A 22,028-nucleotide genomic window follows, 5' to 3' on the forward strand; every position below is an offset into this window, starting at 1 on the left:
TGTCTTATGAATTTATCATAATCATACATACACTCTTCTGTACTACACCGCTGCAAGGTTTCCATATATCTTCCTCTGTTAGTTATGGTCAGCAGCCTTCTTCTCCTTCAGGAGCATTTTCATGACATGATGTGGGGCACCTACATCGCATAGCTACTGAGGTACTGATTACTGCAGCTGTCCAAGGGTGTCCATTTTTAAGAATTATGCACTGCATTTTAATGAAGTTGAAGTATGAAAAAGAGCAGTAATTAACACAATCACCAGTTGCAAAAGCATTCAGGAGAGCTAATCTGAGAGGACATCAAATAGGATTTAATGAGCCATGTTCGAGCTTCTTACTTTCAAATCATTATATGCCCAATTAAACACGTCTCAGGACAACTTACAGAGCAATCAAGATGTGTCCTATGTGTCACAATAAGTACTCCATGGTAAACCCATACAAGTTCCTCCAACTCTGAGACTTGTGTTTTAAAAGTAGTGTTTTTCACAGTTATGTTATGTGACAACACATTAATGAACATTGTTTGAGAGACTGGCTTTTGGTGTTTAAAGATTTGCTTTAGAACATTTCAAAGAATTTTGGAGGAACATTTGTGCTTTTGCATATTTGTGGTTTCATTATTTTCTGCACGAGAACTAAACCATTATTAATGAACTGTTCAAAGTAAAAATACAAACCTGATTCCAAAAAAGTTGGCACACTGTACAAATTGTGAATAAAAAAGGAACGCAATAATTTACAAATCTCATAAACTTATATTTTATTCAGAATACAACATAGATGACATATCAGATGTTTAAACTGAGAAAATGTATCATTTTAAGGGAAAATTAAGTTGAATTTAAATTTCATGGCATCAACACAGCTCCAAAAAGGCCATGTTTCCCACTGTGTGGCATCCCCTCTTCTTTTTATAACAGTCTGCAAACGTCTGGGGACTGAGGAGACAAATTGCTCAAGTTTAGGAATAGGAATGTTGTCTCATTCTTGTTCTAATTGCTCAACTGTCTTAGGTCTCCTTTGTCACATCTTCCTCTTTATGATGCGCCAAATGTTTTCTATGGGTAAAAGATCTGGACTGCAGGCTGGACATTTCAATAATCAGATCCGTCTTCTACGCAGCCATGATGTTGTAATTGATGCAGTATGTGGTCTGGTATTGTCATGTTGGAAAATGCAAGGTCTTCCCTGAAAGAGACGACTTCTGGATGGGAGCATATGTTGTTTTAGAACTTGGATGTACCTTTCTGCATTGATGGTGCCTTTCCAGATGTGGAAGCTGCCCATGCCACACGCACTCATGCAAACCAATACCATCAGAGATGCAGGCTTCTGAACTGAGCACTGATAACAACTTGGGTTGTCCTTGTCCTCTTTAGTCCGGATAACATGGCGTCCCAGTTTTCCAAAAAGAACTTCAAATTTTGATTCGTCTGACCACAGAGTAGTTTTCCACGTTGCCACAGTCCATTTTAAATGAGCCTTGGCCCAGAAAAAATGCCTGAGCTTCTGGATCATGCTTATATATGGCTTCTTTTTTGACCTATAGAGTTCAAATGTCACGGTGGATTGTGTTCATCGACAATGTTTTCTGGAAGTATTCCTGAGCCCATGTTGTGATTTCCATTCCAGTAGCATTCCTGTATGTGATGCAGTGCCGTCTAAGGGCCCGAAGATCACTGGCATCCAATATGGTTTTCCGGCCTTGAACCTTATGCAGAGATTGTTCCAGATTCTCGAAATCTTTGGATGATATTATGCACTGTAGATGATGATAACTTCAAACTCTTTGCAATTTTTCTCTGAGAAACTCCTTTCTGATATTGCTCTGCTATTTTTCATCACAGCATTGGGGGAATTGGTGATCCTCTGCCCATCTTGACTTCTGAGAGACACTGCCACTCTGAGAGTCATGTTGCCAATTGAGCTAATAAGGTGCAAATTGGTCCTCCAGCTGTCCCCTATATGCACATTTAACTATTCCGGCCTCTTATTGCTACCTGTCCCAACTTTTTTGTGAATAAAATATAAGTTTATGAGATTTGTAAATTATTGCATGCCTTTTTTATTCACAATTTGTACAGTGTGCCAACTTTTTTGGAATCGGGTTTGTATATTTAACATATTGGAGCTGTAATTCTAAAGATGGAGCCAGCAGCTGGTTTTATTAGTATTCACTGGTTTCAACACTGACAGGGACATAACAGTAGGTCCAAACACCCACCACCTGCCATATTTTCATTTTCCACCTTCAAGATGAGAAAGATCAAAACTCTTTCTGTGCTATCTGCTTTGAAATATTGTTTAGATTTGTTTGGTGAAGATCAGATCACATTTCATGACAAATTTGTACAGAAAAGCAGGAAAATCTACAGTAAACAGTTACATTACTTTTTCTTGCGGCTGTATATTACTTTAAATTTCTCCCACGGGATTTTGTAAGAATGGGTAGAATGGGTGGACCTTGAACCCTCTAGGGGAGTACGGGGGAATGCTCCCCTGCAAGAAATTAGTAGTACATTTTAAAGTCAAATGCATCAATCAGGTTCAATTTGAGACAAGAATCAGGAGGCTAGATGTATGAAGAACCATGTTTTCATGTTTGTGATCTAGTAACAATTTAATCAGTCTCTAAGTTTCTGTTTAGTTTTTGGGGCAACCTAGCTGAAATATGAAAGAAAGGCTGAAAGGCTTTCCCTGAATTTCCCTGATTGTCCTATTGGGAGTATATGTTTCACTAAAATCCAATTCCTGTTCTCCCTTCATGTCCCAGCATTAAACAGCAGCTTTTTAACATGCCGTTATTCTTTTCCAGCACAGCCAGTACCACTTGTTAATGACAAACTAGCCACATCAGCCATATTTACCAGAAATATATTACATCACATCCTCTAGTAACTTCCTGTCAGTGTTGCCCACAATCCTCCAACATTCTTCTACATTTCCTCCCATGTACTTTCTGCTTTCTTTTTATGTATTTATTTTCCATTTCTGTCGGCACAAACAAACTCATAATTTTGCACTAGAACACAGCATGAACTTATGCACTAAATGATCTGTTTTCAGTAACAATGGTGCGCAGACACCAAATTATGGCTGCGAGTAACCCAAGACAAGAGCAGCTATTTTACCACTTCTTTGACTGCTGGTCAACCAGTTAGAAATCTGATCTGATCTGGCATAAATATTGGATAGTGTTGTGTCTGTGTTTCTATTTCACCTAAAGTACATCAGAATTTACTTTTACTTTATGGTTTACTTTTACCTGCGATTAGCTTTTCTAAATAAGTTCTAGAAATGCTGTTGACAAAGCATGCCTTCTCTCAAAGCACAAGGTTTTTATGGGATAAACGAATGTAAAATCCAAATAGTAGCAAAAAATAAGTTTCTCATTGTTGATGAGGATGCAGAGAGTAATATAAGATTTTTCGTACCTTTTTCTTGTTGTTTTCTGATGTCTGTGGAACTTACTTAGCTTTGGCTCTTGTTCTCTATATTCTATAGGACAATCTTCTTCTTCTTCAGTTATTTTTTGGTTGTTGGCAAACAACCTTAGGCACACTACCGCCTCTTATTGTAAAGGAGTGTGGGTCGAGACAAATATTCTACCATCTAACATACAGTATGTGGCAGAAATACAGACTCAGCTCTTAAGTAAAAGTGGAAGGACTTAAAAAAATACCACTCAGTACCACTTCAGTAGTGTTGAATTTGTACCATCCAACCATCGATGGTTAAGTTCATGTTTTACAAAGTTTTAAAGAAAAACATAAGTAGTATGAATTGTTGTCTGTCTTGTTTGTTATTGTTATTTGTCTCTATGCACAAAAGAGGATTAAAATGTATTTTTCCACACTTGGCTGGAAAAATACTTGATGATTTTTAGAATAAAGCATTTATTGATCTTGTTTTACATGACAGCCTTAAATGTTATTGTTTCTTCCCACAGTCTGAAAAAACTGTAGTTACAGTAGTAATGTTGTATTTTTTTATTATTACCATCCTTCCTCTCCACCATTCAAGGATCTTAAGTTCATGTTTGAAACACAACCACAGACTCTCTGTTTTTGCATGAACGGTCATGTACCCGCACAAGAAAACATATCTTGGAGCATGACACAAATTTAAGAAATGCACCAATTAAGCGAGTGAATTTAAACCTTTTCTGTTGCAGTGGTGGCTGTATGGCAAAAACAAACCATGTGAAATTTTAAGCCAAGTAATAGCAGCCTGGTAAGAATGCTGCTACACAACACAATCTCACAGCCTGCAGTCTAAAAAAAAACCATGCTCCCCCCACATCTCCAGACAACCTCCTTTCTCATGTGACAACCATCCCTGTCAGGCATATCAAGGAGTCATCACAGAGCTGTCACTCGTGAGAAGCGTCTGCCGAACGATGTTGACGCCTTTGTTGAAGGAGAAGCAGAAGACCCTCAAGTAACAATACAAATTCATTTCCCCCTCTTGGAGAGTTCTCCTTTGTATTGGGAAGTCCATATTAGAAGTGAAGGCCGTTAGGCCAATAACTCCCCATTCTGTGGGCAGCTGATCTATTGCTAAGCGGTATGGAGTGGATGTACAGTGTTTCTCACATCACTCTGCAGTGGACGTACTGTAACACTGTTATGCTAATGCTCCCGCTGCTTAGCATGCAGTGGCACTCGGGTATTGAATCATTATTTCAATGAATTCTTAAACAAAAGCTTTTTAAATGAGACGATATTCTCTAGGTAGTTCATTGCACAAAGTAGTGGCAGCTCAATAGTTCTGAAGTGAGTTGTGTTAATAAGGCAATATAGAATCAAACTTATCTTACTTACAGACACTCTTTTTACTTTTATTTTTTACTTTTACAGGTTTTTGTAGATTAATCATTTAAATCTATTCTGAAAATGACAATAAACAAATTAAACAAACCAAAAACACAGTACCACTCATACCCCTCCCTCCTATTTTTATTTCTGAATGATGTCTGAGTTTTCACATAGCAAATTAATAAATCATCTGTTTTGAATTTTAAATGCTATTGTAATAGTATTGATTTTTTTTTAAATTCAGGCTACTGTTGCATAAACTATGTATCATTCATTAAATGCACATTACGTTCAATTTGGATTTTTATCATTATCACTTATGTTTGTAATGCCCTTCTCAACCCTGCAGGTGGTGTGTGTCTTTCTTAGCCTCTAGTTCTCTCCCAGAGATCTGTGAATTTAAGGGATTTGCTCAGTATGTTAGTTGTCCGTAGAATGTTTGTATCAAATTAGAACATTGTAAAAGTAGAACTTATGGCAGACTGTACTGGATTGTATTAAATTGCACAGGTGGTTATAATGTTATGCCTGATTGGTGTATAGCTTATCATACTCTTTCTTCCTGATGTTGGTACCACTTGGAAATGCTATTGCTCAGCCCTTCTGTTCCTAGTCTAATGACACAATATCCAGGTGCTTCTTGTATTTCTGGATCTGAAAATCCAATAGGATGCTTGTCTCATTATTTTGTACAACTTTCTGAGGAGCCTCCCACCAGGTCTTGGGAGAGTCTAGGTACTTGTTCTAGATGTTCTTGTACACAATACCAGCCACTTGGATGTACAGTTTAGTGTATGCTCTTCCTGCCTAACATCTATCTTGCAACTATGCTCAGTCTGCACCTGTGGTCCTGTCTGATACGATAGACCCCTGCTTCTATTGATCATTTTCTTGTTCTTCGTTAATCAGTTTCTTGGTGCTGTTTCGTGGCATTTTTCATTGACAGTCACATCAACAATATGTCTGTGGTACATCCTGTTCAGGTCCTTGTCGTGCCAAGGCACTTGCTATAGTTGGCCTCCAATCCCTATCAGTGGTTGTCTTAGACATTCTCTTAGCAACTCGTTCCTGGGAGCAATCTTGCTGATGTATAGTACATGTGGATGCTCTTGGTTTCATTCGGGACAGTGACTTTGATACTTAAAAGATCCCACCACCCTTTTCTTGCTTTTGTACAGTCTTTGGATAATTCTCAATTTTCTGTTTGGGAAAGTTCCCTCTGCTGACAGGGTCTGTCAGGGCAGGTCTGATGACTGACACGGCATATGTGTGATGGCTTGGATCTTGTTCCTTGGTACTTGTTGTTTTGTTTGTTTTTTCTCTTCAGCATAGTCCCCAAGGGGACTGTGGCATTTCAAGTTACTTGTAGGTAGTCTGTACTGTATGTCTGCTATGTGGCCCCTGGTAGTTCTGACTCTTCTAACGTAGTCTTTACCACCTTCCGCCTTCTTACTGCTATTCAGCATCGCTTCTCAAGTCCAATCTCAATATGACATCCTGGTGTCGTCACTGTAGAGTTTTGTTAAGTGGATCTGGTGGACATTGTGCTATTCATTCTTGCCATATAGCTTCATGTCATCTATATAGAGGAGGAGGCAGATTGTAGCCCCAATGTTGAACTTGTACCCATACCAAAGAGGGAGTCAGGCCTATGCAGAACAGCAGTGTGCATAATCATAGAATATGCTGCACTTATGGGCACGTAATTGACTTGCAGCATTGTTTTTCATATTGAGTTAGTTATAAAAGTTCTTAGTGTCCTTCTGATGTCGTGAAGTTCTTTGATGCCTGACAGGACCTTCCATATTGTGGAGAAGTTAGGTGGTCAATCTCAAACTCTGAGAGTTGTTTCCTCTTCACTATGTTGTGAAGAGGAAGTGCTGGGTAAATAAAAAAGGTCCCTTTGTCAGAAAATCTGTCAAATTTATAAGAAAATGTGTTTATTTTTTCTGACAAACATGCTTGACATAGATTTCTTTTTAAGTTATGATGACATACATCAGGTTTTAGAGCCATATTATAAAAGCAAGGACTAACCATAATGCAAGGCAATCACAGCATGTCCCGGAAGACTTGTCATCTCCATTTTGTGGAACAGAGTGCTGTCATTCTGTGCTTTATGTAACCAGAACAACAGCACACAGCGAATCGTTGTTCTCATTTTATTTTCATGCCTGTTAAAATGTCCTTGTTATTGCTCTTACTGTCCAGTTAAATACAGGAAATATCAGTTAGCACAAAGCTAAACTTGAAAAAACAGGAAAAAACTAAACTTGTTTGTGTGTTGTTGTTTTTTTTTTTTTTTGTCAACAGAAACTGCCATTTAATTCAGAATATGTGTTCTTTTCTTTCTTTTTACCTATGTTCATAATAACGCTATGTTTTGTCATTGGGTTCCAGGTTTACCAGCACTCTTTCTTGGCATCATACCTGATCTACAACCTGTATACAAGGTGGAAAATCCATAATGAACTTACTTCTTTTTATGTTTTGGTCAGAATATTTCTAATAAGATCAATAATATAAAACCATAGAGCCAAATATATGTTTTGATTTAGCACAAATTAAGTTCAGCCCAAAAGCAGATGAGATGAAAAAAATCCTTAAATTCTGATTATTAAATATTGTAGATTCCAGCTTAATTTAGGAGGACTGATATTTCACGGATGAAATGTAAGAATGAATATAGTCATATTGAAATCCAGTGACTAGTTAAACATTTTTTGTGTGTTTGTCCTGACATCAGAGAGGTGCGGGAGCTGAATCCACCAGAGGTTTCAGACTCAGTCCTTCAGTTTGCCTCGTGGGGTGTTCATGGTCAACAGTTGGTGAGTAGTTTAAGGTTCAACATAAACTTTGAATGAAAAAAGGGAAACACAGTGATGGGTAGTGGAATCCTGGAGTCCAAGATAATGTTTAGCAATGAGATGAATGTTTCTAATTAATATTCTTATGTGCTCAAGCAAGTCAGCAACAACATGATAACCCAAATACAGCTTAACAGTAGGAACCAATATAATCTAGCTACATTGGCTCTTAGGAAATCCACATTGCAAACATCCCTCTGAACAGATGTAATGCGGACATTGTATTCCAGCCCATAATTTTCTTTCTCCTAATAAATATATTGTGTTTTCCCCCACAGCACTGAGTTAATGAAAGCATGCTTAATACTCACATAAGAAGTCACCCAGTGATACAGCCCTGCCTCTGAATGTTTAATAAACATGCATAGATAAAAATGTCGAAATAATCAAGGACCAGGAGAAATACTCTACTGATACTGATGAAATGTGAATTGATACTGGACATATATCTGCTGTACTTCATTTGAAGGCTGTTTGAGGGCGTTTTATGGCTTTGACATGAATGTCAATGAATGAATGTGTTGATAGAAAAATGATCAGCAACAGTTTTGATAGCAAATGACATATATTGCTCCAGCCATTCTCTTTACTGGAACTAGCAAGAGAGATCATATTTCACCTTCACTAGCTTCTCTTCATTGGCTTACCATTAAATCTAGAATAGAATTTAAAACCCTGCTTCTTACATATAAAGCTCTGAATGGTCAGACTCCATCATATATATAAGACCTCATAGCACCATATCTTCCCAGTAGACCACTTCGATCTCAGAATGCAGGCCTACTTGTGGTTCCCAGAATTTCCAAAGGTAGAATGGGAGGCAGAGCCTTTAGCTATCAAGCTCCTCTCCTGTGGAACCAGCTCCCACTTCAGATTCTGGAACCAGACACCCTCTCTACTTTTAAGTCTAGGCTTTGATAAAGCTTATAGTTAGTTATAGTTATGCTGCTACAGGCTTAGACTGCTTGGGGACCCAACCCCCGATGCACTGAGCTCCGTTCCTCCTCTTGTCCCTTTCGTCTCTCCTCTCACCCCACAATTGTCACTGAATCACATTAACTCTGTGTGTTTTCTCCCGTGGTTGTCTTTCTCCTTCTCTGTCTCCCTCTGTCTGTCCCTTTCCGTGGGTGTCCCCGAGCTTTGAAGCTGTGTGTTTTCCAGCGTGCAGCTACTGGTCCTACAAACCTGCCCGATGTTTTGTTGTTGCTTTTTGTTGCTCTTTTCTTTTCTCTCTTCACTTTCTACTCACCCAAACCTGTCAAAGCAGATGGCCGCCCACCCTGAGCCTGGTACTGCTGGAGATTTCTTCCCTTCTTTATAATCTTGAATTTATTAAGTGCCTTCAGATGACTTTGTTGTGAATTGGCGCTATATAAATAAAGTTGAATTGAATTGAATCAAATATTCCAGGCCAAAGAACCCTTTTTCTTAATCTAAAGTGTCATAAATAGATGCATTCATCTGTGTTATTTCACTGCAATTAAAACTTTGGGTTGAAGGCTTTTATTCAGCAAAACCATTCAAATAGTAGTATTGTGTATTATTAATTTCTTAGCTATTCAAGGGACAAAACAATAATAGATTAATCAAGAAAGCAATCAACAGAATCATCCATAATGAAAATAATTGTAGCTGTGGTCTGAAACTGCTGTAATGTGGATCTCTCATTGACTTTCATCATTCAAAAGGAAGCCTCGCTGCATCCAAATGGTGAAAATCCTGTTTGATTTAGTTGTTCTATGTAGAATTTATTTCATTCATAGAATCATCTTAGCTCTGAGGTAAAGGTTGATCACACATGTTTTCTGACTGGGGATGAAAAACAAAAAACAAACTCCCATTGAGCTGAACAATTCTTTTGAAGAGACGCCAGCAACAGTTCCACTAATAAAGCTGTTGCTGGAAGACAACTTGTCGGGCTACCGAAGCTCTTGGTGTGAGTAATGGCTCCGCCTTGCTGAGTATCATGCGCTGAATAATCAGTCCATTATTTTCTCCAGTGAAGACATAGAAAGTAATTAACCATTTGATAACACATTTATCTCATTTCCTCAGTATTTATACCTGGAACCTGTTCTCCCTGAAGTCCTGCAGCCTTGTGTCACAGCACTAATGACAGAGCATATTCATCAGTCCTGAGCTTTCCCTGCATATTTGTCTGTGTTATCACTTGAGATGAGCCATTCTGTGAATATGTTTTTGTCAATGAGTGTGTTCCTTCTGTGTGAGAGTTCACTGGGTGTTCTCAATTCAGGCAGTGGCAGCAATGCCACAGTTTGATATGTCTATTTCTAAATGCTATCTGGACTAAAATCCAAACCAATGAAAAAAGATAGAAACCCTCTTGCATAGCATGTTTCCTTAAAATTACAAACATATTCTCTGTCCCACAGCTATATATCTTTGAAAACAACATTTACTACCAAACAGATGTTCACAGCAGCTCTTGGAGACTCACATCGTCTGGACAGGAGGAGATTGTCTTCAACGGCATCGCAGACTGGTTGTATGAGGGTAAGACAGAGGCCGATGCTACAAGGAAGAGGTGTTAAAATACTATCCAGCTGGATTATTGCTAAATAATATAACAAATTAAGTATGATGACTGGTTATCAAAGACATACAGTTAGGTTTATTAGTGACTCTAAATTGCCCGTATGTGTGTGTAATTGGTTCTCTGTCAAACTAGTTTACTTAGAGAAATCAGCTGTCCTGGGTAATTGGGGAACAGAGTTTACTGTACATGGACTTAAGTAACCTGGTTACTGGAAATCGACGTATGCAAAAAACTTTGGGTTGTTCCTTTTCAGGGGTCTCCATCATCTGCCTTCATCTAACCCAAAACATGTTTTATCCCTCTAAAACACGATCTTACTCTAAGCCTACCCTCAGCGCTTTTCTTAGCTTATATAGGTTTGCTCTTTCTTTTGGACATTAGACAGACTTCGCCCCATTATTCATATCTCCTCTCATTCATTCAGTCAGCTGCTTGTTCCCCTCTTACGCACATGCACTTTTGAGGAAACTGGATTTGAAACCTACTTACACACCGGCAATTAAATCCACATTCTCTGGGAGAAATCTACCTCATCAATGCCCTACTCAATATTTGAACACGAGGTTTCTATTTAAAAGCCAGTTAAAAAATTAGGTTTCCCGAGAAAGTCAACTTTAACAAGGGTACTTAAGTCCATGTAAACTGACTGCATGCAAACCCTGGCTCCTAAGCCGTCTATATCTTCTATACAACTAAACTGAAAACACAATTAATTTTTTTCAATTTTTGTAACTTAACCATTATGTTCTGCTGCAACACATTTTTTTAATGAATGAAACCTTATTTTATTAAGGGAAAATTAGTTGGCAAAAAAGTTGTGGATGTGTTTAAAAATGAAAAAAAAAGGAAAATAACTAGATCGTTAAATTTTCCTGTATTACACCAGACCTCAGTCTTCCTCTGACCCTAACCAGCTGCTGCACCTGCCTGATCACAACCACAAAACACTTTCATGTAATAATGCTGTCGTCACACAAACTGGACATTGTACTGCAGGATCACATATTACTGCATAAAATGAAAGCAGATGTTTTGCCGCAAAATCAGATATTTTGGTGACATTTCATTGATATTTTCAGTATCGACACGTTTGCAACTCACCAATTACGTTACATGTCAACATATTGTCATTATGTTGACAGGAAAAAATGTGGTAAAAATTAGGTTTCTCTGTAAAATGTAACAACTTAAGAACATAATTTTGTGTGGCTATGTCATAGACTAGCAATCTAACCAGGATGTTTCCCACCTCCCACTCAGTGATAGTTGGTATGGCCTCCAGCACTCCTCTGACCCTGAACAGGATAAGTGATTAAATAGAATGGATGGATGACTAGTAGTCTGTATGAAAAGAAAAATGTTCAGGCATAGAAATATATTCACAAACAACTCACTGGTCAAGGTAATAACTGAAGGGATAAAATGACAAGTCTCTGAACACCTGCATCATTTCATGTCAAAGAAATCCGCACCCTTCAACTGGACATTTGAAAGCCTTGTTGTATTTCTCAGCATTATGATTGTTCCAACTCACTGCACTTTCTCCCATGTGTTTTTTTTTTCCGATCAAAACAACATCTAACTAAAACTACATGACCATCTCCACTGTGGCTGCTGTCTGTGGTTAATAATTAATAGCCTGAGCTCTCTTGCTTTGGGTTTTCTGAAAGGTGTTCTCTTGGTTTTCCAGAGGAGGTGTTGCACACTCAGGTAGCCCACTGGTGGTCACCTGCTGGCTCCAGACTGGCCTACCTCACCATCAATGACTCCCTGGTCCCTAACATGGTGCTGCCCCGCTTCACAGGGTCTCTCTACCCCAGAGGAAAGGAGTACCCTTATCCAAAGGTACTGAAAATAGTCAGCCCCAGGCATCTCTGATGTCTGTATCCGTACGGCAGCACTAGAAATAATTATATCCAGCTGAAATCTGTCTGCTTCCAAAATCCTTTAGCTTTGTTTGATACTGTATAACTGCCCTCACAACCTGCCAGTACACACAGGAACTCTCTTTATTGCAGCTTCATGGTATCAAACAAGTGCTATGAATAATACAATCACACGCTCAATGCTTTAACTTATTCACAAATGTTAGTGAATCTTTTTCTTGTATAATTCATGTTAACGCTGACTTAATCCCTTTGAAGAGGGAAGGTTGAATAGATTTGTGGCACTGGCGCGAAGGGAATGTGATATGTTTTAGTAAGTCTAGTTAAAACACCTCCCATCCCTTGATGTGAATGTTTAGCGTATCAAATGCCTCTTAGATGGGAGATGGGTTGTGGCAAAGTGGTGGAATGAGGGTCATAAGGGAGAGGGCAATCTCATTTGTTGGTTCAGACCCACAGATGGGTGATGGGGGTTTCTAGGAGTTCAGTGGAAGGATTCTAATTAATGAAGCACTGCACTCGATCTTAGCCTTGCCCAGGCAGTAAGTGAAAGCTGTGTGCACACACACAGTGATTCACACTGTTCTGGGTCAGTGCTGTAATGTTATGGAACTAAATGAACCACATATTTATTTGCCTTTGTTTTCTTTTTGTCTGCGAGAACAGTAATTTAGTTTTGGCACTTTCAGTCACTTAATGAAAATACTCAATGCTGTGCAGAGTATGCAACGTCTCCATCTTTGTTTTATTAAGTTTCTTTTAGGTCTTTGTTCTCATCAGGTCTATCTGTTTATGGTCTTGTAGTCATTTGTGTGATGTTGATCTCTATGTGTATTGTTTTTAGACAATTTGTATTTTGGGTCATTTTACACCTCTTTCGAATAGTTTTAAGTCCTTCATTTTCTGTGGTTGTTGTGTGATCGTTTTTTTTTTTTTTTTCTTTTAATTGAACTCTTTTAAACAAAAATACAGTATGAGCAATCATTTCTGAGGCTCAGTCTCTTGGGCCCGTTGACCTCTTGGGCTTAGTGGGCAAGATGAACATTTAGGAGGATTTTTGATGAATGCCATATACCGTTGACATTAGGGCCCTATTACAGTCATACAATTGCAACAAGTGCAAAGCGGCAGCTATTTTGGTTCATGTAGGTGTGTAAAAGGGCTGTCTGGGGGTGAGTTTAGAGAAGAGGATGTTGTGAGCAATAAAAACACTCTCCGTCAGTCCCATCACTGGTCTCCTTGCTTGAAATTGTTCTGCCAATCACGGTGTGAAGCATGACAACAACTCAACAAAAGGAGAGAGTCTTTTTAAGCTTGTCTGGATGGTATCGAGAGAGGGATGATGTGACAACAGACAACACCTGAAATCTTCAGCCAGAGGTAGATGTTGAGTTGCTTTATAATAATATAAATGCATATAGAAATGTTTTTTATAACACTTTTTATACTCTATTTCAATATTTTCATAAATGATCACATTTTGTAAGAGCATTTTGAGCATTTTGCATCATAACATTTTATCCACTTTAGGTGTTAGTGTTTAATGCCAATTTAAACTCGTTTACTGACTGCAAAATTCTAAGTATTGTTTTATCACTGCTGCAGGTATTTAGTTTTCTCTTGAATCTTGTATTCACCATTTCATTCGTCTTATCAGCATTACCAATTGAAATTGCATTGAAATACAATACATTCTAATATGGTATAATGTATAATGTATATAGATATGGATCGTCTGATATGGTAAATGATAAATGGCTTACATTCATACACACTCATACACTCATGGGAGTGGTTGGCATGCAAAGTTCACCTAACTCCCCGGGAGCAACTTGGGGTTCAGTGTCTTGCCCAAGGACACTTTGACACGTAGCCAGGAGGGACTGGGAATCGAATCACTGACCCTGTGGTCAGTGCCTTACCAACTGAGCTTCAGCTTCCCATTTAAAATTTATTATGCTGTATAAATAGAACGAAAAGTTATCCTGAGCTACAGCATTAGGCCTAAATAGAGGCAGAACGAGTAAACGAGTAGACAGTAATATAAGCCAATAAAAATTTCCAAGCATATGTGCCGAATAGATACTGTCATCTTTGTGATAGGTTATTCCGTATTTCTGAGATTTCCCTAATGAGCTCTATTTCTGAGGGAAGCTTAAGTGAAGGAAAACGACCGACTTGCCCCAGGGTCTGATCAGGATACAGCAGCACAGTTTGCTCTCTACTTCAATTTTCTCATTACATTTTCTGTTAAAGTCCTGCTGGCATTCTTCACTTTGACAGCATATAAAAATAAAAAAAACGTGCAGTGTGTTGCTTAGTGCTTAATGGTATTGCTACGCTACATGCTGGGCATCATGGATGTTACATCAAATTCAATTTGGCTTGTGAATCTGAATGTGCATTGCTTATTCTCCTTTCTCTAGATGGGTCAAGTCAATCCGACCGTCAGACTCTACGTCATCACTCTAGATGGAAGCTCCTTAACAACTGAGCTGAGACCTCCTGATAGTTTTGAAAAAAGGTCCACTTATGGAAATTTTAAATGATAATAAAAGGTTGTAACATCTGACTCTTTAGCGAATATGACTATTATTTCTATGTTGGATTTCACTAGCGAGTACTACATCACCATGGTAAAATGGGTGACCCAGGAAAGGCTGAGTGTGCGTTGGGTGAATCGAGCTCAAAATATGTCAATTCTTTCACTGTGTGAGGTCACTACAGGTGACTGCATTAAGGTAAGAAATGTTCTGTAGATAAAACTGAAGTCTTTCAAAATCTTCATATATCGGTATTATGGACCAACTTGATCTCCCTATTTCAGAAACATGTGATGACGTCAGAAAAGTGGCTCGATCGTCAGGTGAGCGCTTCACTCCAGGAGGGCTAAATCGTTTCATATAACAAACTGTAATAAGTTTGTTTTGTTTTTTTAATACTGGACTCATATTTTTACATGTGGGCAAAAATATTGTCTGTCCCACTCATCACTCAGCAACACTCATGTAGTCTCTTTTTACCCTTCTCTCATTTTGTTAAACTTGTCAGGCCATTTTGTTTGAATAAACTTTATTCGATTCATCACTGGAAAGGTTGAAACAGTGTAAGCACAGAATTTAGAGGTTCCGTCTAAGCTGAATTAAAGCAGCAGAGCAGATTAAATTTGCTAAATCAATAAAACCATATTCTGCCAGGCTTCAACAACTTTTTCCAATTTTGAGGACTTTGCTTTTGTATTTTTTGTCTTTTTTTTCTGCCGTCAGTAAAAATCAACATATCCTGCGGATGTTTTGGTTAAAATTCAAACAAACAGAAAATAAGAAAGAAGAAGATAATTGATTTTAGTAAAAGCCAACAACTGATTTTTAAATTACAACAGAACAGGCAAGTACTAAAAAGGTGTTCCACTAAAAGTCACTTTAAATTCTTTGCTCAAGTTGAAGTAGTAACTACATACCCTAAAGCTGACATAAATTACAAAACAGAGTGTTTTACACAGTATTCAGAACCATGCTGATAACAGAAATGTTTAAGTCTAGTCCAAACAAACATTCAAATGAGAAGATATGACAATAAAAAGGTCTATAAATTAATACATCTGCAAAGCACCTAGTGACTAAAGCTGTCTAATCAACAGACAGTTGGCCTTTAGTGAATCTTGTTCTACACTTTTAGAAGTAAATACCTCTGCAATGTGGCACTTGTGCTGTTTTGTTAATCTGACTTCATGGTAAATATCATACTTAAACTTCTTTATTTGGTTCAAAGCAAAAATAAGTTAATTTGCATACAGTATGGACTTATACATTTATACTTGTATCTTTTATGATTCTTGTAAAATGTAACAAGAGAACCATACATCTTCAAATCATCCCTGAGCTTATTCCACAAATTAACTTGAATAACTGAAACACATCTGTTCACTTGTTCTTACTTTATGTTTTTCAAAACATGCACAAACCTCTCATATCATCTTATCTCTCATCTTAAAGAGCTTTTAAATGTCTCCTGTTATTTAGTTACTAACAAATCTGTATATAACTAGAATAAATACTGAAATCTTAGAGCCACTAATTCACTAAACCGTTCATTATTTGGTGCCAGAAAATCTGCCCTCTTCACTATTCTTATGGCTCTTTTTTACAAAATAAAAATGGATTTAGTGTTTTATTTATATGCATTACCCCAAACCTCCTGACTGTATGTAATGCATGGAAGTACCAGCTAATCATATAATGTATGTAGCTGAGCCTAAGAAGTCCTTAACTTTACAATATTGCTATAGACTCCGAGAATTTTGACTTGATTTGAGTTAGATGAGATTTCTAACTCAGTTTATAATCAATAAACTGTCATCTGAATGTAATTTTAAGTACTTTTTATAATGTCATTTAATTTACTGTAAGTCCACTGAGCAAATTTATTTTCAAAAATGATGTATTTCTTTTATATCCAGATTAAGGAATAATTGATTCTTATCAAAGCATTTTCTGCACTATCTGCACAATTTTTTTGTGTCAGAGGAAAAACATGTTTTGTCATCAGCAAACAAAATACAATCCATCACTCTACAAAGATTTCATTTGTATTAAAAAAATTATGTAAAATGTGTTTAAATGCATTCAAATATCTTAATGTTTCTTAATCACGTTTATATCAAGTCCATCACAATCCTTAGATGTTTTGTTGTTTTAACTATATTGATCATTTTGATCTCCTTTGTTGTTTTTAGAAATATTATTCATTTCTTTCCGCAAAATGTATTAAAATCTCAACAGCACCTCTCCACTATAAGCTAGGTTGTAATAAATATTTTTACAAAAAATATTACTTACATTCTGCAGCTTTAAGTACAGTACTGGAAGTAAATGTGCTTGGTTACTTACATCTGCCTAAAACAGCCCAGTAGTGAGTTAGACTGAACTAGTAACTGAAAAAACACATTTTAATGAATTTACTGTATCAAAAGAACAAACAAATGAAATGTTAATTATGACACACTACCAAAACTAGAAAACCATTCTTATGTACATAACTGCAAAGTATTTGTCAAGTTATTCTTTACATGCATCCACAGTCAATGGCCATCCTGTACAGTTGTGGTGTTGTTCTGCTAACAAGAATTATCAATTTATTAATTTAAAGTGTGAAACTTGCTTGTCGTTTGTTTCATTTCTCAGAATGAGGAGCCAGTATTTTCCAGGGATTGCACAATATTCTTCATCACTATGCCCATAAAACATGGAGGCCACGGGGCATTCAACCATATCACCATGATCTCCAACCAAGTAAAACTGTTACAAACTTTGAATAAAATGAATATATTTAGTCAGGTGCTTTATCTGTTTAAATTAAACGTCCTGTGTCTGTGTACCTCTTTCTTTCTGTTCCCTTATCTGCCTGCAGTGAGGCCCTTCCAATTATTCATAATTTCATTTTGAAGTCGCATCAATTCAAATTACATCCTGACTCCATTTCCTGAAACACCAGAGAATTAAGTATACCTTCAGTTGAATAAATTAAGGAGTCATGTAGATGCACTGGAGGCACTGGTTTCAGTAGCAGATGAGGTTCTATTAATAAGTAGAGAGAAAGTTTTATAAAGAAAGTCAGGGATAGGTTAAAGAAAAGAAACCCTCCCTGTAAGACCACGCAGGGCACAAAGGGGCAAGTTAACATGGTTTCTTTGCTATGTGTTTTATTCTTCATTGTGTTTCTCAGTCTGAGGGTCAAGAAGTCAACATCCGCCACCTGACCTCTGGAAGCTGGGAGGTCTCTCAGATTCTGGCATATGATGAGGGCAATAACTCAGTGTAAGTATGAGCTACCAACACCAAACAACAATACCTATAAAACAATAGAAACTATTGTTTTCTCTTTATATTTTCAGTTATTTTCTAAGCACAGAGGGAGGCTCAACGCAAAGGCAATTATACAGGTACCGTTTGGAATTTAATTCAATACACTGTAGAGCCAGCGACAGCCTTCTGTCTGTAATCTGTATAGTATCCTAGTTTGTATCATACCAACAATTGATGTCCTCTATCACTAACTATATCAAATTAAACAATCCAACATCCAATGCCTGGTTTCAGCATTATGACCCGTGTCTGTCCGATTGGGCTGTGAATGGGCTCATACCATTTATCCTGAAACTGGCATGAGAAACTTTTTGGGAATTTGTTCTCTTACTGAGCTTAAGATAAAAGGGAAACCAGTTTGCCTGGCAGTATTTAATTTCTATGAAAAAACGCTGGTCATTTCTTTACCCCCGAAACTAATTTAACAATATCCTGATTAGAGATTCAGGTGTATTATGTTAGTAGCAACTATAATTCATACCTCTGAATCATTCTAGCCTTAAGCTGAAATAAGTAGCAAATTAAAGAGGCAGCTGCACCCTTCTTCAGGATTTCAATTAATATTTGTTTTTATGTAGAAAAATCTGAGGTATATAGTACTAAAGGGCTGTAATGTTGTTATATATATATTTATTTATATTACTGCTTAACATTTTGCATTTTTTATCATTATTTTATTCAGTATTTTCCCTGCAGCCTACAAACAAACTAACAGTCTCTCAAATAATGGACTTTTTGTCTGCCGGCCTCAAACAGGGTCTCGACTTTGGATCCATTTCATAAAGAATGCCTGACCTGCTCCCTCTTCAGCTCTAGATGCACATACTACGAAGCTGTTCTCAGTCCAAACTACCAACATGTTCTCCTCAAATGCAGAGGTATCAAGCTCAGGACTGCAGCAGGAGGTCCTGCATTAGCACCGACTGCATGTGCCCAGCTGCTTGCACAGCCTGTTTCAAATCTCTTCAACTGGGCTTTGTTTACTTTGTGCTCTGAAATGAAGTCATAAATATATTTTCCCTATGTGATGGTGTGTGATCTTTGCTTTCAGTGTTAGTCTTTTACCTGTTATAGTGTTTTAGGCTTTTGTTTGGTCTTAGCCTCGTAAGGTTTAATGGCCAAATGTGATAATATTTGACAATATAGTGCCTATTAATTTTCCGTCAGGTCCTGGAGTACCCCAAACAACTCTTCACAAGCTAACTAATATGAGCAGTAAGTACTCTGGCACTAGGAAATGTGAACCAATTCAGACTCTTTCACTCAATTGCATCAGGTGATCATTATGTTTACATAGAAGTAAATTTCTTTTTTCAGTGTGAGAGAAAGAGTGAGTGAGTGAGAAGGTGAGCCTGCCTTCAGTGTGTGAAACGTGCATTAATCGATCAACTGAGGATCGAGTCACTAAGATTAAGTTATAAAGAGAAATTGGATATAATTAAGATGAAGTGCTTGAAATGTTGTTGAGTGTATATAGAAGACACTCTGCAGCTTCTGGGAAATTGGGAGTAGATAAACCATGATTTCCCTCCACTGCTACAGGCTTGATGCTTAAGAGATAATGATAAATCTTCTCTTATCAGATCAAAGTTTTAACTGCTATGATGTTTGACCTTGATGTGGCAACATTTCAATCAAAGCACAGTTTTCCTAATGAAACATGACCATTTTTTGTTTGATATTATATATGCAAGTTGCACTGTGCAGAAGATGTCTGACTAACTTCTTTTTCTTACTGAATTGTCTTAACAGAGCGCAAGACTCTTGAAAGTAACACAGTATTAAAACACGCACTGATAGACAGGACAGTACCCAAGTGGGAGAGAAGAACTGTACAGATCAACAACTTTGGTATGACGCTGCAGTTATTGCTTCGGATGATTTATTGTCTGTATCATCATTACCTGTATAGTCACCACATTTTCTGTACAACAAGCAACCGTTTTATAGAAGCACAGCAGTTAATGAATAATAATCAGACCAAGTTTAAGTTAAAATTCAGATCTAAAACATGTTTCTATGTACTCAAACAAAGCCAGTTGCCAATTTTAAATCTTACCACTTTGTATTTTCTATTGCTGTGCAGTGTTTTAGCACCTGATAAGCCTTTAAATTTCTGAATCTAATCTAAACTAAAACTAACCAACCATAGTTATGTTGTTTTTTGGTAACATAACTATGTTTTTACTATAAAATCCCACTAACCAAGTCTCATCTCACCAAATTTGGTGGGTGTCAGTGGATGCAAAATGGGCTCAGGTCACCAAGCCAACAGTCCCCCAGCGTCAAGCCATCGGTGGCCATTGGTCAACCCAGTTGCACGATAATCATTGGCTCTTCAGCTGGTTAAACCTGTTGAGTGAGTTAAGGCCCTTTCAATAAGAGAAACCGCTTTGACCAAGTTGCTCAACTTAGGCAATCAATGCATTAGAAGAGACCAAGAGCTGACAAAGTCTTTGGTGCCGTTTAAAGCCACTTATTAGACCTATTCTCGATACAAGTAGCTATAAAGTGAACGTGGCATGGAAATGATAAGCGAACGCTGCATAGCATGCATTTATTGTACTTCCCCAGTTCTTGGTCTTTGGCTTTCCCTCAGATCAGAACATAGTGGCTAGTGGGGCATGTACTTGTGGTGGTGTGTTCAAGTGCCATTTGTTGGCCCAGATGAAAGGCAAAGCAATCATTAGTTCTTTGATCTTGGCATAGTGTGTCTCTGGCCTTAAACACTCACACGAAGAGTCTGTACACTGCAGCAAAGGTCATTTTCCTTTCTGCTAATTTGACATGTTTTATTAACTTATTCAGGCACCATCCTAGCAACACAGAAATGGGCAGGCAGGAGCCAAGTAGCACTCACGAAAACGCTGCAAGGTGCGAGCGCCACGATGTGAATTAACTGACAGTAATTGAACAGCACGGCTGTACCTGGTTTGTACAAATCAACATTCAGCTTTCATTTCAGACACAAGGAGACGACTTTGTGTCCTTGTCACTCCAATTGTTAATCTGCTCTTACACAATCACTTCCCAATATCTGAAGTGTTTGTCATGCACATACCTACTGGAATTACATATATGGGGATGCAAACGTAAGCCTAAACCTAATACCAACGCACTCTCAGCTAATACTGATGTTCTTTTGTCATCATTAACAAAAATGATCAAAACGTGTATTAAAAAATGTAAGTATAAAATCAGAAAATTAATAGAAATTAACTATCACTGATGAAGAAATATTTGTACTAGCTCAATGTGCATTAAATACTGTTTTAATTTTAAAAAGCTTTTGTTAGTCTTTTGTTTATGCCATTTTAAAATAAGAGGAAGCAAACTTTTGCACCCACCTGGACGGTCAAGACCTGAGTGTGTGAAGTGTGAATTCAGCATGAACATAAGTGAGTGAACAGGTGCATAGCTACAAATATGACTTCCTGCCACTATCTTTCACACAAAGCAGCATTTTTATCTTATGTATTTTTAGGATTTTTATAGATTCTGAGGTTAAAGTGCACATATAATAGTAAAGTCAAAAGCAGCTAGACTTGCAGTGTGGCCTTAAGGATGTTTTTCAGTTCACATTTTTTTATGGGGTCTGATAAGTGATGTGCTCACTTCTCTGACAGTTTTGTCCTGACATCTTTGCCCTGCTGGTTCACACCTCGGATGATTTCCTCCTCATTTCAACATCTCTTACATATTATCACTACACCTACATACATCTAAAAAAAAAGTTGGATGAAAAGTTTGACTCCTGACAGCATTTTTCTGTCCAGTTGTCTTTCTACTGTGAGATGTGGGTTTGATAGCAGAACCATTAAAACCCTGTCTGACAAAGCTAACCTGTCATGACTGAAGCTACAATGTTCTCCTGATCATGCAGTGGGGTGACATTCTCTACAGCACTGAGGGGAATACATGTACATACAGTGCATAGATAAATTAATCATCACCACCAAAGTGCAATGTTAAACTGTGAGTTAGAATCATGTGCAAGAAATGGTTTCTCTTGAAGACAAATGACATGAAG

General features: G+C 37.6%; 1 protein-coding gene across 1 annotated transcript in view; it reads left to right on the forward strand.

Annotated features, from left to right (window-relative positions):
• LOC137133524 (inactive dipeptidyl peptidase 10-like) overlaps positions 1–22,028 on the forward strand; it is a 110,217-nt gene that overhangs the window by 78,188 nt on the left and 10,001 nt on the right. Inside the window, exons 6-18 of the mRNA XM_067517219.1 lie at positions 7,225–7,277; positions 7,571–7,652; positions 10,085–10,205; positions 11,939–12,093; positions 14,561–14,658; positions 14,752–14,875; positions 14,962–15,000; positions 17,318–17,425; positions 17,859–17,950; positions 18,028–18,075; positions 18,755–18,876; positions 19,166–19,213; positions 19,751–19,849. Coding sequence (XP_067373320.1) covers positions 7,225–7,277; positions 7,571–7,652; positions 10,085–10,205; positions 11,939–12,093; positions 14,561–14,658; positions 14,752–14,875; positions 14,962–15,000; positions 17,318–17,425; positions 17,859–17,950; positions 18,028–18,075; positions 18,755–18,876; positions 19,166–19,213; positions 19,751–19,849 — 1,189 coding nt within the window. The remainder of the gene's footprint in view (positions 1–7,224; positions 7,278–7,570; positions 7,653–10,084; positions 10,206–11,938; positions 12,094–14,560; positions 14,659–14,751; positions 14,876–14,961; positions 15,001–17,317; positions 17,426–17,858; positions 17,951–18,027; positions 18,076–18,754; positions 18,877–19,165; positions 19,214–19,750; positions 19,850–22,028) is intronic.

This window comes from Channa argus, chromosome 9 (assembly GCF_033026475.1).
Source record: "Channa argus isolate prfri chromosome 9, Channa argus male v1.0, whole genome shotgun sequence".
NCBI classification, from domain to species: Eukaryota; Metazoa; Chordata; class Actinopteri; order Anabantiformes; family Channidae; genus Channa; species Channa argus.